The sequence below is a fragment of the Podarcis liolepis genome (assembly GCF_965112155.1).
Source record: "Podarcis liolepis genome assembly, chromosome: 2".
NCBI lineage: Eukaryota > Metazoa > Chordata > Lepidosauria > Squamata > Lacertidae > Podarcis > Podarcis liolepis.
The window spans coordinates 73,882,345-73,895,211 of NC_139555.1; the positions used below are offsets into that span (position 1 = coordinate 73,882,345).

General features: G+C 45.9%; 1 protein-coding gene across 2 annotated transcripts in view; it reads right to left on the reverse strand.

Annotated features, from left to right (window-relative positions):
• Nucleotides 1-429: 429 nt before the first annotated feature.
• PCBP4 (poly(rC) binding protein 4) overlaps nt 430-12,867 on the reverse strand; it is a 40,938-nt gene continuing 28,500 nt past the window's right edge. For both annotated transcript variants that reach the window (XM_083488749.1, XM_083488748.1), the window contains exons 8-13: nt 12,793-12,867; nt 10,204-10,248; nt 8,653-8,728; nt 7,422-7,474; nt 5,247-5,416; nt 430-3,743 (exon numbers count right to left, since the gene is read on the reverse strand). In XM_083488749.1, coding sequence (XP_083344875.1) covers nt 3,443-3,743; nt 5,247-5,416; nt 7,422-7,474; nt 8,653-8,728; nt 10,204-10,248; nt 12,793-12,867 — 720 coding nt within the window. In that variant the 3' untranslated portion in view covers nt 430-3,442. The remainder of the gene's footprint in view (nt 3,744-5,246; nt 5,417-7,421; nt 7,475-8,652; nt 8,729-10,203; nt 10,249-12,792) is intronic.

A 12,867-nucleotide genomic window follows, 5' to 3' on the forward strand; every position in this document is an offset into this window, starting at 1 on the left:
GAAATTTCAATCCACAGAAAATTGTTGGGACATGTCCGCTGGGTGGTAATTATTCCAAATCAATTAAAAAGTAGGAATCTGAATCATACTCCACAGTTGCTTCCCCCCTTCCCCAAATAAGGATTCTGATTCCTCCACAACAAACAGAAATTCAGTAAGCGACGTTTTCTTCAGCATTCAGCGTTAAGAGCAGAACACGTTTCACCTGCCCTTTCTTTCCTCACTGTCTTGCATCTGGTTGAAAGGCCAGGTGCCCAGCCACCAGTTGAGATGGGGGGGCAAGAATCTAGCTTCCGCTGCTTCTTAGGCAAAACACTGAATAAGCCTTTTCTTTCCCTTTTTATTCAGTCATGCAAATAGCCGGAGGGGTGCGTGTGCATTTGCTTTGCCTAATTCAAATGTATACAAAATCCTAATCACATTACCCTCTGAGTTGACAAAGTTTGCATTTTTATTAAATCAATCATAAGTTACAAAGGAGGAAAAAATATAGAATTATATGTACAGCATTTTCAAAGACAAGCCAAAGAGGATCATGGGATAGGAGGTGGGGCATTCCTTGGAGCAGCCAAAAATAAAAAGGGTTAAAAAGAGATAGAAGCTTCTTTTTGCCAGCGGGTGATGCAGGGAAGTGAGAGAGATTGGGACCAGCCAGGGAACAAGGCGAAATGGACAACTGGTTAGATTGGTTTGTAGGAATAGGAAATTTTGGCTCCATTCCCCTGTGTTTTTGTGGAAACCAAATAGTGGGATGCCTCAGTGCTGAATTACACCACCTGAGAATTTGACGCGTTCAATGAGCATTCCCCAGCTTGGTTGCCTCTGGCCAGAACTCCTGTCAGCCCCAGCCATGATGGGAACTGTAGTTCAAAGCACCCGGAGGGCACCAGCTTGAGGAAAGGCTGCAATAAATACATGAAGCTGCTGAAACTATTTAATCAGTGCCTAAAGAGGCGTAGATAGTCTACTCTATGCTACCAAATCAATGTGTAACTGAGGGCAAATCTGAGATCCTGTTGCTTCTTGAGATTGTAAAGATACTACTACACCAAATCAACCTCAATTGTCTCCTTTTTGCAGCCTGTTTGGCTTCTTTTTCCCCTCCCCTGGCAGCTTTGGTTCAGTAAATGAGTCCCAACATAATCAGGGCTGAGTGTAGCCTGTGATTCCTGAAGGAGCACAGAGGAAGCATTGGCTATGCTGCAAAGACGTGCTTCTCAGTGGCTGAGATGAGCCCCCTGCACAAGATTCCCAGGCAGTGGGGTTTGGGTGAGGCTTCCGTGCTTTTGCCCCTGCCATGTTTAGCAAATCCAGTATTATTTATTTACTCATTCATACCATTTATACCCTGCCCTTCCTCCCAAAGGAGGATTTATTTTATTGCCAAATAGCAAACAATATTATACAAAAATAGGAGAAGTATATGCACATTTGTATGATTTATGCTGGTCATAGAAAAGAGCTTTCCAGGATTTGCATCAACCGCATGCAGAATTTCAATGTTTCGTTTTTGGTATGCATTTCCTCCACACAGGCCTGTGACTACTAACCTTTGCTTATCATGAGCCAACTACTTCATGGCTACAAGCAGGGCCAGAGCCAAGTTGAGTTTTGCTGTGTTCGTTTCATCCGTTTTCTCCAGGTCTGTTCAGCAATCACCTTCCACTTAATGCCTTATAAAGTGTTGACAGTGAATTGTGCAGTCTTTTGACAACCTGTCAATTAGCCAACAATCCGACCCAATTTGGTGAAGCCATGCCAATTTGCAAACCAACTAAGAAATTAGCCATGGAATCCTTGGCTATATGGTACATTTAATCCATGGGGATAATTTTTGGGGTGTGGTTTGGATGAATTATATGTTGTTGTGATGGCCATCTGTTTAGGACGCAAGTGCTAGTGCCAGACATGCATGTTGGTAACTTTAACCAGAAATCACCAAGATGGGCATCTGCTTCAACCTGAGGTCTCAGGGCGCCACCTCTTGACTCTCATGGGCATGTTCTGACTAGACAAGTGCCCTTACAAATACTGATACAAAGAGAGAAGGGCTGACAAGAGAACAAAATGTGGCAGAATTTACCAAGGCTGCAGTCCTATATCCACTAATGAGTGACGGAAGGGGTAGGGGCTTATTTCTGGAGCAAATATGCTTGGGATTGCACTGCAAGAGATGAGAGCAAAATTAGAAAGCACTTATTGGAGATGTCATCCCATGACAGCAAGAGATAAACCCGAAGATGAGTGGCATGGCAAGATATCGCAAATCCTGCCAGATATATATGAGGACGGATTTCTGCCATAAAGTTAAATGAGGGGAGATCTCGCCCACATACGATAAGGTGACCAGCTGGGATTGCCAGTGCTGGAAGCTCTTACCTTGTAACAGATAGGGAATATTTATAAAGAACTGCTCTGTTTCTCAGTGAGGAAAGACAACTATATGCCTCTGGTCTTCCCATGGGCATCTGAGTTGGCCAGTGGGTGAACATAATGTTGGGGTGGATGGGGCTCCAGTCTGATCCAGCAAATTCTTGCATACACTGTGTCAGTTCATGCTAAATATTAGAGGGATGTCGGTGAAAACTAATTCCCTTCAACCACTTGTAGGAGGTCAGGGGCCAAGCTGAACAGTCATGAAAACCCCATCCTGTATTCTAATCCAGCTAAAATGGAACTCACAGCCAGCTTCATATATTAGGAGAGAAGTGCTAGACAAAAAGCAAAACAAAAAAACACTGCAGAATTTCCTTTTTGGTACATTCTGTGATTTCTAGGACATGCACAGCTTCCAGTTCTATAGAAATCAGAACCCTTTTCCAGTTCTGCTCTTGGAAATGTAACCCATGAGAGAGAGTAGCATAGCATGTTCTCTGTTAGGATCACCAAAGGTCTAACAAGCTCTAGCCAGTGCCACAGTCGAGATGGGACCTTTCCCAAGACCTCCAGCTCTATCAATACAGTACAAAGAATTTGAGTGGGGTTCCAATTGTCTTTAAGTAACATGTTTTCCTTAAAAAAGAAAACATGTCAAGAAACCAGATGGAGAGAGAACCTCTTCATCTTCATTGCTGAAAGCCATCAGGAAGGTTTATGGAAGGTAAAGGATAATAACACCTTATAGTGTGGGGCAGAGATTTGTTCCACGGAAGCAAAACTATGAGGCTTGATTGCTCTTACCCATGATAGACATATCTTTAGCCAGGATCAGGTGGGAGCTCTGCAGACACACCATTTCCCTGACTGTCTCATGGCCAGCACTGCTTGCAAGAGCTGTCTCAGTTATCCTCTCCCACATACACTTCCTTTCCTGCACATTTGGCTCCCCCCCTCACCTCTTTCCCCAGGTAGTCTCGCTTTGGAGCAGCCCGACGCTGATGCCATCTAACAAAGCGTGTGAGGGTCCTCCTAAGGTTTCCCCTCCCTGCCCCACCTTCCTGTTTCAGTATGGGGAGAACTTCTGCCTCTCAGCCTTCTTGCTGGCATTGGCTGTCGAGATCTTGGTCGTGTAGGTGGCAAGGCTGCCATTGTGCCCCGCGGCTGAGGAAGGCAGCGTCAAGAAGGGGACGGGTTTCAGGCCAATGAAGTTGGAGAGGGAGATGGCATAGGGGGCACCAAGCAAGGCTGGGGGAGGCGCGGCCACTGCTGTCAGCGTTGGGGCTGGCGAAGGGGTGAGGGGCTGGGAGAAAGTCATGCCGAGGTCAACGGGGGGCGTCTGGGAGGTAGATTTGGCCGTCTCTAAACTGAAGAACAAGAAGGGAGAAAGAATGAGACTCGTGCGCGCATGCACAATTTACACATACAAATGCAGCGTGTGAGGACATATACTTGGACGTATATGTGCTGTTATATGCATGTACAAGCTTGCACATGGAAAAATATGCATAGGTGTGGGCAGATATGTGCAGTTTGTATAATACATACATACAAGTATGGATATGCACATGCGTGCGCACGCGCACACACACACAAACAGGCAAGTGTTTGAGCTGACATGTGCAAAGGAATAGGTACACACAAAGAATGGAGCTAGTGAACAAGGTACTCTAAATCGCTTTTGCTTCCAGATAATGTCTTCTCCAGAGTCCTCTCCCTCTGGGACTACATTCATGTGGAGAACCTCCAGTATGACACAGGGCTTGTTTGGAACTCAGAAGTGGCTATGTTAAGGATGTTATACCTTGTCATGGTCCCTATTTAAACAATCATGGAATTGCAAAGCATTCCAGCCACATATCCTTCTTGGCTTTTTCAGGTCATTGACAGACCACTGAAATGAGAACCTCTTCCACGTGAGATGCACGGCACTGTTTATCTATTAACTTCTCCCAGGAGGAAAAGAATGGCGATGGGGGCTGTTAATTCTCCTTCAACACACAAATGCAACAAAAGTTGAAATGAGTTCTGGGGTCATCACCACAGGGAAAACTGATTACGAAAACGCTTACATGCATCCGTCAATGATGGGCTCCACGCCTTGAAAACTTGCACCCTGTAGTGGTGGTGATCCCTGAACTGTGAATGGCTATTTCCTGCTCTAAATCTTGAAGCATCCCAAATGCCAGGTCACAACAGCGACCAATGACAAATGTTGCTCTGTTTAAGTGAGGTTATCTTTTGGACAGGATGGGAGAATTCCCTGCTGTGACACAGCAGTTCTTCCTGCACTGAACTAAGGTCACATCCACACTTGACATTTAAAGCACTCTTATGTTACCTTTAAGCATCATGGCTTCCCCCGAAGAATTCTGGGAACTGTAGTTTGTTAAGGGTGCCGGGAGTTGTTAGGAGACTCTTAACATACCACTGTTCCCAGGATTCTTTGGGGGAAGCCAAGATGCTTAAAGTGGTATAAGAGTGCTTTGCAGCTGCAAAGGGAACATTGATGCCCAACATATTGTAGGCAAGGATATTAGAAATCACGGTGGCTCCTGAGAAACTCAAGGCCTGGTTACTCTCATGTGTGTCAGAGACAGGCAGGCATTAGTGTGAAAGACAGACAACAAAGCAATGAGAACACTTCGTGGTGCTATGCTTAGCACTCCTGTCTCTTGAGCAGAGGGCCAAGTGTTTGCAAACCGGCAAATTCAGCCATGACAGCAAGGCACTGTCACTTGCTCTCCGCAAAGCTGTCCATCTAAGAGGCCACAGGCTTGGGCACAGCAGGAAGAAGCTGCAACGAGACGGCTGCGCAAGTGCTGCGTTACTCCCCACTTGACCTGCCCAGCAGTCCTAATGGCTCTTACCAGGCTGTGATGAGGTACTGAGCCAAAGTGATGCTGACTGGGGTGCCGGTGATGGTCACGTGACGCTCAGCAGAGCCCTCGGTCTGGTTCCCAATCTTGATGTGTGCTCCGGACATCTGCCGGATCTCGCTGATCTTGCTGCCCTGGCGGCCAATGATGCAGCCAATGAGCTAGGAGGGGAAAGGAAGGATCAGTCTTTGGAGTGGAAGCGCGCTGGAAACCTCATTGCCTAAGAACTGGACAGGACTGGACAAAGCGAACAGAGAGCGCTACTCATTTTAGGCAACTCTTGAGTGAGTGGATGAGTGAACCTTCCCAAGCCTGACCTATAGTACACAATGGTCTGCTTGATTGATTGTTGTTCAGTATTGGATGAGTCTGAGCCACAACCCATCAAGGCTTCAGGCTTATCTACACTTTACCTTTCCAAGCCTGAGATTTAGCCATTTTTATTCACTCTCAAGGGAGTGGAAAACACGAACTGAGCCATGCAATTCAGGGTTCCTACCACACTGTGGCAGGAATTGGCCTATTTAAAAAATAAAACAGTCCAGATAGTTTCATGAGGCTTGTTCCATAGACAAAAACTTCAGAAAGAGCTACTTTTCCCCACGCAGGGTCGGGGGGCAGAAGTAAAGGTCAGCTTTGCCCTCCTGCCCACTCGTTTCCTGCCTTCTGAGACGCTACAACGGCCTCCTGTGTGCCCAGCAACACATGCTGACATCTGCAGAGCAGGCCTGGGACACTGGCAGCCGGGCTGGCAAGTGGGTGGGCACAAGAAATGCTGGCACATTCCTCTCTTATCATATTCACCCCTTCTGGGCTTCAGCTTCCACAGAAACACACAGAGAGAGCGAAGGACAGCTCACAAGGGAGTGATGGCGAAGAAGTCGAAGGAAGTTAACCTTTCCCACGGCTGATGCTCCTCTCTCTCAGAGGACTGTTTATCGCTGCCCCTTCTTTTCCCACCATTTATCTCTGGGCCATGATAAGCTTCACCTGCTTAATGTCTCTCCATGCCAGGCTGCTGTTAAAGCACAGGAGCATAAACATGTCTGTGTACATACTAATAATCTTGGGAACTGTACTTGGGAATCGTAGCTCTGATAGTTCCCAAGATTCTCTTGGGGAAAACTTTCCTTTAATGTGTTTTGAAGGTACAGTGGCAATTGTGTGGAGGAGAGAAGGCTTGTGAGGGATGAACTTGAGGCAGTAGCCCTTGATTCTGGAATTTGTGTGAGAGTGAGGATAGATAAAACAACCCGGGACTTTGCTGAACTTATCTTCCTTTCAAGGACCATGGCTGAGCGGCAGGTCACATGCTTTGACGAAACACTGAACTTTTGCAAGCTAGGTAACAGTACTGGCAGGAGGGTTCACAGCTTGCTAGGAAACTCTACTCCAAGACTGTTCCTAAATGGTCTCTCACCAAATGAGGGAGCTTCATGGAGGGTGCCCTGATGCAAAAGTTCAAGAGTTCTACAGTGGTACCTCGGGTTAAGAACTTAATTCGTTCTGGAGGTCCGTTCTTAACCTGAAACTGTTCTTAACCTGAGGTACCACTTTAGCTAATGAGGCCTCCCGCTGCCGCCATCGCACGATTTCTGTTCTCATCCTGAAGCAAAGTTCTTAACCCAAGGTACAATTTCTGGGTTAGCGGAGTCTGAAGCGTCTGTAACCTGAGGCACCACTGTAGTTTGCATGACAAGCTACACCTGGTGAAATTTCCTCTTCTACACAACAGTTGAAACTGCAAGAGCCCTGTCCCCTTTTCCAACCTAGTTTTGACTGAGAAAGAAGCCAAAGGACTCTGCAGCAAAATATTTAGGGCTGTTCAACTTTTGTTTGAATGGAATCACTCTCTGAAGATCTCCATAAAGAGTGGAATGGGTTTGGCTCCGATTATAACTTTTTGGGGCCCATGCACACATTTGCAAACCGGGGGAACTATAATGGGCACAACACACACAACTCAACACACACCACAACTTATTCCCTTTGGCTGCGATACAAAGCTTCTTTCAAGCACCAAGTGGGATGGGGAGGACCCTATGAGCACCAAGGAATACCTCTGTGGACACGTGTGTCAGCTTACTAAATGTACACCATACATTTAAAGCACATGACTACCCCCAAAATATATTTGGGAACTGTAGTTTGTAGAGGCAAACTTACATCGTTAGGAACCAGGAACTCCTGAGAGCTATTTTGAGCGTTCGTGTCCAGTGCTGAAAAGGGAGAAAAGAAGCACAATGTTACTGGGGCTGTTCTGTCCTGGCTCTTTCTTGCCTTCCTAAAAGGAGGAGCGCTAGGATGACCACATCACAAGGCTACAGAAGAAGGGAAACCCAAAGAATCCTTTCCAGGCACTGCACGGTGCAAAGAGCAGGAGGCACGTAAACAGGACTGGACCGTTTCCCAGCTCCTGCAAAGCCATCAGAAGCTCCAAGAAGAGGCTTTTGTTTTATGCCACTTTGCTTGGGTCACATTACACCGGACTAATTTTAGACTAAGGGAGACTGTGCTGCCCTCCTCCTGTCTGATGCAGACTCCCATTGGTTAATGCTGTTCTTTTAACATAATAAGAAAAAATCCTAGGTGGAAAATCCTTGGATTATTTTTCATAATGAATTAAAAAAAATCCTGTTGACAAGTATGGTGGGGTGAGAGAGGGGGGGGTATGTCTACATCTTTCCCCTGGCAATCGTAAGTACGTATGCATGAATCCACATTCCCTTGCCTTCAGATTCTTTTGTTGTTTTTGTAACCAAGAGTTCGAGATTCTCAGAAAAAAATCAACCCACCTCCCTTATTTATGTGTGTGCACATGCCAGAGAGTGCACTCCCGTTTTTAGTCTTGTATTTATCCAGTGTTGTGCTTTTTAAAAAAAATAAAATAAAAATAAAATACAGAGCAGGGATGCAGAACATGTGACCTTCCAGATACCGTTGGACTGACATGCGTATTATCCCCAAACAGTGTGGCTAATGGTCAGGGACGATGGGCTTTGTAGTCCAGCAATATCTGGATGGCCACAGCTTTTCCTGAGTCAGAAGATAAATGCTCCAGTTCTCCTTCTGGTATCCCACTCTAGCATAAGAGTGCTGATCCAGCCTTTGAAAAAAGACCAAGTGGTAGGTTCCAACAAAGCTAACCCCCTCCCTTACCTAGCAATTCTCCATCATTTCATGAGCATTTTGCTAATTTATTTAGTTCTTTGAAGGTCCTGCATTCCCCATTCTAGGGCCAATTATTCGTGCACCATGTTCTTTCCGTGGAGACCTGTTGCCTAAAGGCAGCTGGAGCACAGGCTCACTGTTCATCTGAGTAAGCCCCTAGGGCCATAGTCTGCCACAGAGGATTGTGGGAGTTTAAGTGGCTTCATAGCTCTTTAGGGTTCCTCACCTGCTACTATTGACGGAGATTGTCCCAAGGAAGCGAATGAGACAGGCTGCCCAGAAAGCTGCTGCAACTTCGACACCTAGATGAGAGGAAGAAGTCAGTGGAATGACAGCAAAACCTGCATTCCCATCTACCTGCTCACATTAGGAAGTAGATGGGTCAGCCATACACCTAGAATACAAGTGTTGGCTACTCCTGAGGTATAGTACTGAGGATGTGAAATTTAATTACCATATATTTTCATGTATAAGACGCCCCCATGTATAAGACGACCCCTATTTTTTTAACCCAAAATTAAGTTTAGCTTGGGGGGGGGGAGGTCACTTCCACCAATCGCTCACCCGCCTGCCTGCCTGCCATTGCCGATCACTTGCCACAGCCACTGCTGATCACACACCTCACCACGGCCGCCAATTGTCTGTCCACTCACCGCCACCAACAGCCCACCCGTCCATTTGCCGTAGCGGCCAATTGCCTGCCCAATTGCTGCAGCCACAGCCAATCACCAGCAGGCCTTGCCGCAGCCAATCACCTGCCCAATCACCGCTGCCAAATTCCTGCTTGCTGCTGCCATTAATCACACGTCCCCCTTCTGCATTCACTATACGTGTATAAGATGACATCCAATTTTTGCCTTTCTTTTTTTTTTGCAAAAGGCATCATTTTATACATGGAAAAATATGGTATATGAAATGGAATAAAATGAAAGTTACCAGTGGTGCTGCCTGCTGTCATAAATTATTGTATAGCCTTACCCAACAAGGTACTCTCCAAACGTTGCTGGATTACAGCTCCCATCATCCATAGCCTAGCCATTGGCCATGCCTGTTGGGGCTGATGGGAGTTGGAGCCCAGCTATGTCTGGAAGCAAAGATCACCAGTGTCGAAGCAATGATTCTTCAACTTTGTTGGACTGCTCGTATTGTGTGGAAGTCTGATTATCGTCTTCTAATGGAACTACTCTATTCTGAACTTTAAAATGGTAAGCGTAATCCTGGTGGTCAACAAAAGAGTTTCAAAGACTCTATTAAGGCAAATCCAAAAAATGTAGTATAAACACTGACAATTGGGAAACACTGGCCTGTGAGCGCTCCAATTGGAGAACAGCCTTTACCAAAGGTGTCATGAGCTTTGAAGATGCTCAAACTCAGGAGCGTGCTAAGAGGAAGGCATGCTTGGCAAACCCTCACCGTGATCAACTCCCGCCAGGAAACCTATGTCCCCCACTGTGGAAGGACGTGTTGATCCAGAATTGGCCTCCACAGTCACTTACAGACTCACTGTTAAAACAGTGTTCATTGAAGACAATCTTACTTGGCTATGAGTGATCGCCAAAGAAAGATGTCTGGAGGTACCAGGATTTGCCATCTGGATGCCAGGAGGGACAGAATGGGGAGGCAGAATGGCAAGTCCGTAACAGGCAAGCAGCACAACAAGACATGGGGAACAATGGAAGGTGAAGGCTTGAAGAAGCTGGTCCTAGCCATACATTGAACTACTTGGAAGTGTGAATTCAAAATGGAGCCTCCTTTTAGTTTGTAAAGCTTGACTTACCTCTGCTTGAGACATACCACTGTACTGTCCTTGCATGGAGAATCCCTGAAAAAAGGATGACAAAGGAGAACAGCGCTATAAAAAATGTGAGAGAATGAATAGGCCCAGTTCCAGATTTTGGAAGGGGGCTGGGGAAACTACCCTTGTTGCCTGCCAGTGCTTGCCACCACTCTGACCCTCTGGTAAAGGTAGCACGGTTAGTAGCCACCAGCCTCCCACTCCCCCTTGTGCAGGCTCATGAGGCATTGCTGGCAGGTAAGCACGCATGTTTGTGAGCACTAGGCAGCTGCCAGATTCCCCCTTGTGCTTGCCCACGAGAGTGGGCTTACCCTCACAGTGCTGGTACTGAAATGAACTGGAAGCAGAGCGGCCATGTGGCTCCTGGCTCATTACAGCACAGGATAAGTCAGCTCACAAGTTAGCAAGCAAGAGAGTGGGGTTGCAGGGACACTGGTGCTGCCAGGTGCTTAAGGGCCAGCAGGAGCTCAGGGAGCCAAGGCAAGGCATCAGCCCCAGGGGGCCTTGCTGCTGTAAATGATCCTTGGCCACTGGGTGCTGGTGCCAGAACTGGGAATAAGAGTGGATGGGCTTACTTGTCATTTGTATTTTGTTGATGGTAAATCTCAAAGGACTTAAATAAATAAGAAATTGGGGGGGGGGGCGGGGAGAGAAGCTCGCAAGAAAGTAGACTTCCTGAGAACTACTGTTGTTACTGAAATGTCACTTTTAAGGTGAGGAAAGGACTAAGACCAGTCAGAAAGAGGCTGTAGAAATTCCATAAGCAGTTTCATCATCCTACCCAGAAACAAATGAAGAAGCAATATGGGAGGAGTGAATCTCATTCATTTTGCTCACCTTAGAAAATGAGTGTAGAATAAAACATAGATGATAATTATAATCCTAGAATTGTAGAGTTGTAGAGTTGGGATCCCGAGGGTCATCTGGCCCAACCCTCTGTGATGCAGGAATCTCAACACACGATTCCCCATCTAATTTGAAACCATACTGGACCCTGCTTAGCTACGCAAATGTGCAAGCAGTTTTATAGCTGCACCACTAGGAGGACACTAGTAAATAATGAAGTCAGATGTATCTGTGCAATTCTCCCTCTTATCTTTAATATACAGTGGTGCCTCGCAAGACGAAATTAATTCGTTCCGCGAGTTTTGCCGTCTAGCGAATTTTTCGTCTTGCGAAGCACGGTTTTAACGGTTTAACAAAGTCGCAAGATGTTTTCGTCTTGCGAAGCAAGCCCATAGGGAAATTCGTCTTGCGAGGCAAATCGCAAACGGAAAAACCTTTCGTCTAGCGAGTTTTTTGTCTTGCGAGGTACCACTGTATGTGGTATTTCCAAACTCAGTGTGTTAGGTCTTCTATTTCTCTTAAATTCAGAATAGTTTATTCTATTGACCCCGAATTATGATGATTTCATCTGGCTGAAATGCAAATGAGTAAATGTTCCTCCTAATATAAAATTCAAATCAGTTATGCATCATTTCATAGTAAATGAAAGCTTAAAGTAGATTTGAAATGGGGCAGCAGATTACAGATTTACACCTAATATAATCTGTTTGGTGATACCAATAGGCTTTAGGCTTATTGTCTAGTGCCATTGTGTGGGAACTGGGTCACCATCTTACTGAGATAAATTATTCTTATACAGTTGTAATTTTATTTTATTCAGCCAATCAACACTTTTCAGCCTCAATTTTTGGTCATCTGGTAAATAAGTTCTGCTTTTTACTGGCTGTCAATACTACTCAGATGTTCTTGAGTGGCAACATTTGTTAAACCTGACTGTGTGCATCGCAGCAGGGCAGAATTTTGCAAGGATAAACAACTTTTAACAAAATAGCAGATGCTATTTTAGGCATATAGCAAAATATCCATGTTAAATCCCCACGTCCTATAAACTGGTTCACCGTAACGTAGATTCTCCTTTTTCTCTGTAAACTTTAAAAGATTCCATTGCGCTATTGCTGGTTTAAGCATACAAAAAATTAACAGCAACAACAGCAACAACAGCAACACCTCCCCGCCCCCCCAGCCCACAAAACCCCCTATCAATACCAAGAGTCTGTTCAGCAGCCTCAGTTTTTGCAGCTGGAGTCAGTCAGGGCCCTGCCCTCCCAGGCCAGATGGGGAAAAGCCTGCAAGGCAGGGAGCAAGTTTCCTAGGACTCACAGCCAAGGTGGTCCTTGTATATATGGTCTCTGAGGGATCTGACAGCAAGTGCTTGGTCACATGACACGGAAGAAGCCAGAAGTCAAGGTGGAAAGATAAAATCAATACCCATTAAGTCATTCTGATACTTTCTAATCTGGCTTGATATTTGATGTGGTGGTGAATGTAGGCGTGGGGGAAACTAGTGGCTCTCCAGATGTGGTTGAACTCCAACTCTCATCAGCCCCAGCCAGCATGGCCAATGGGCAGTGAAGAAAGAAGTTGTCACCGCACAACAACATCTGGCAGGCCGCAGTCTTACTCACCCTTTGATTACAGAGTAACAAAAGAACCAAAGCCTAATGGTTCTCTCTCTTTTTAACCTCAACAGAAAAATGGTCTCCTGTGAATTTATGAGTCCCTTACCTGATTGGCTGAAAGAAGAACTGATCCCAAGGACAGGCTGGGGTGGTAGGGAATAGTGGCGCCTTTTGGTGGAGA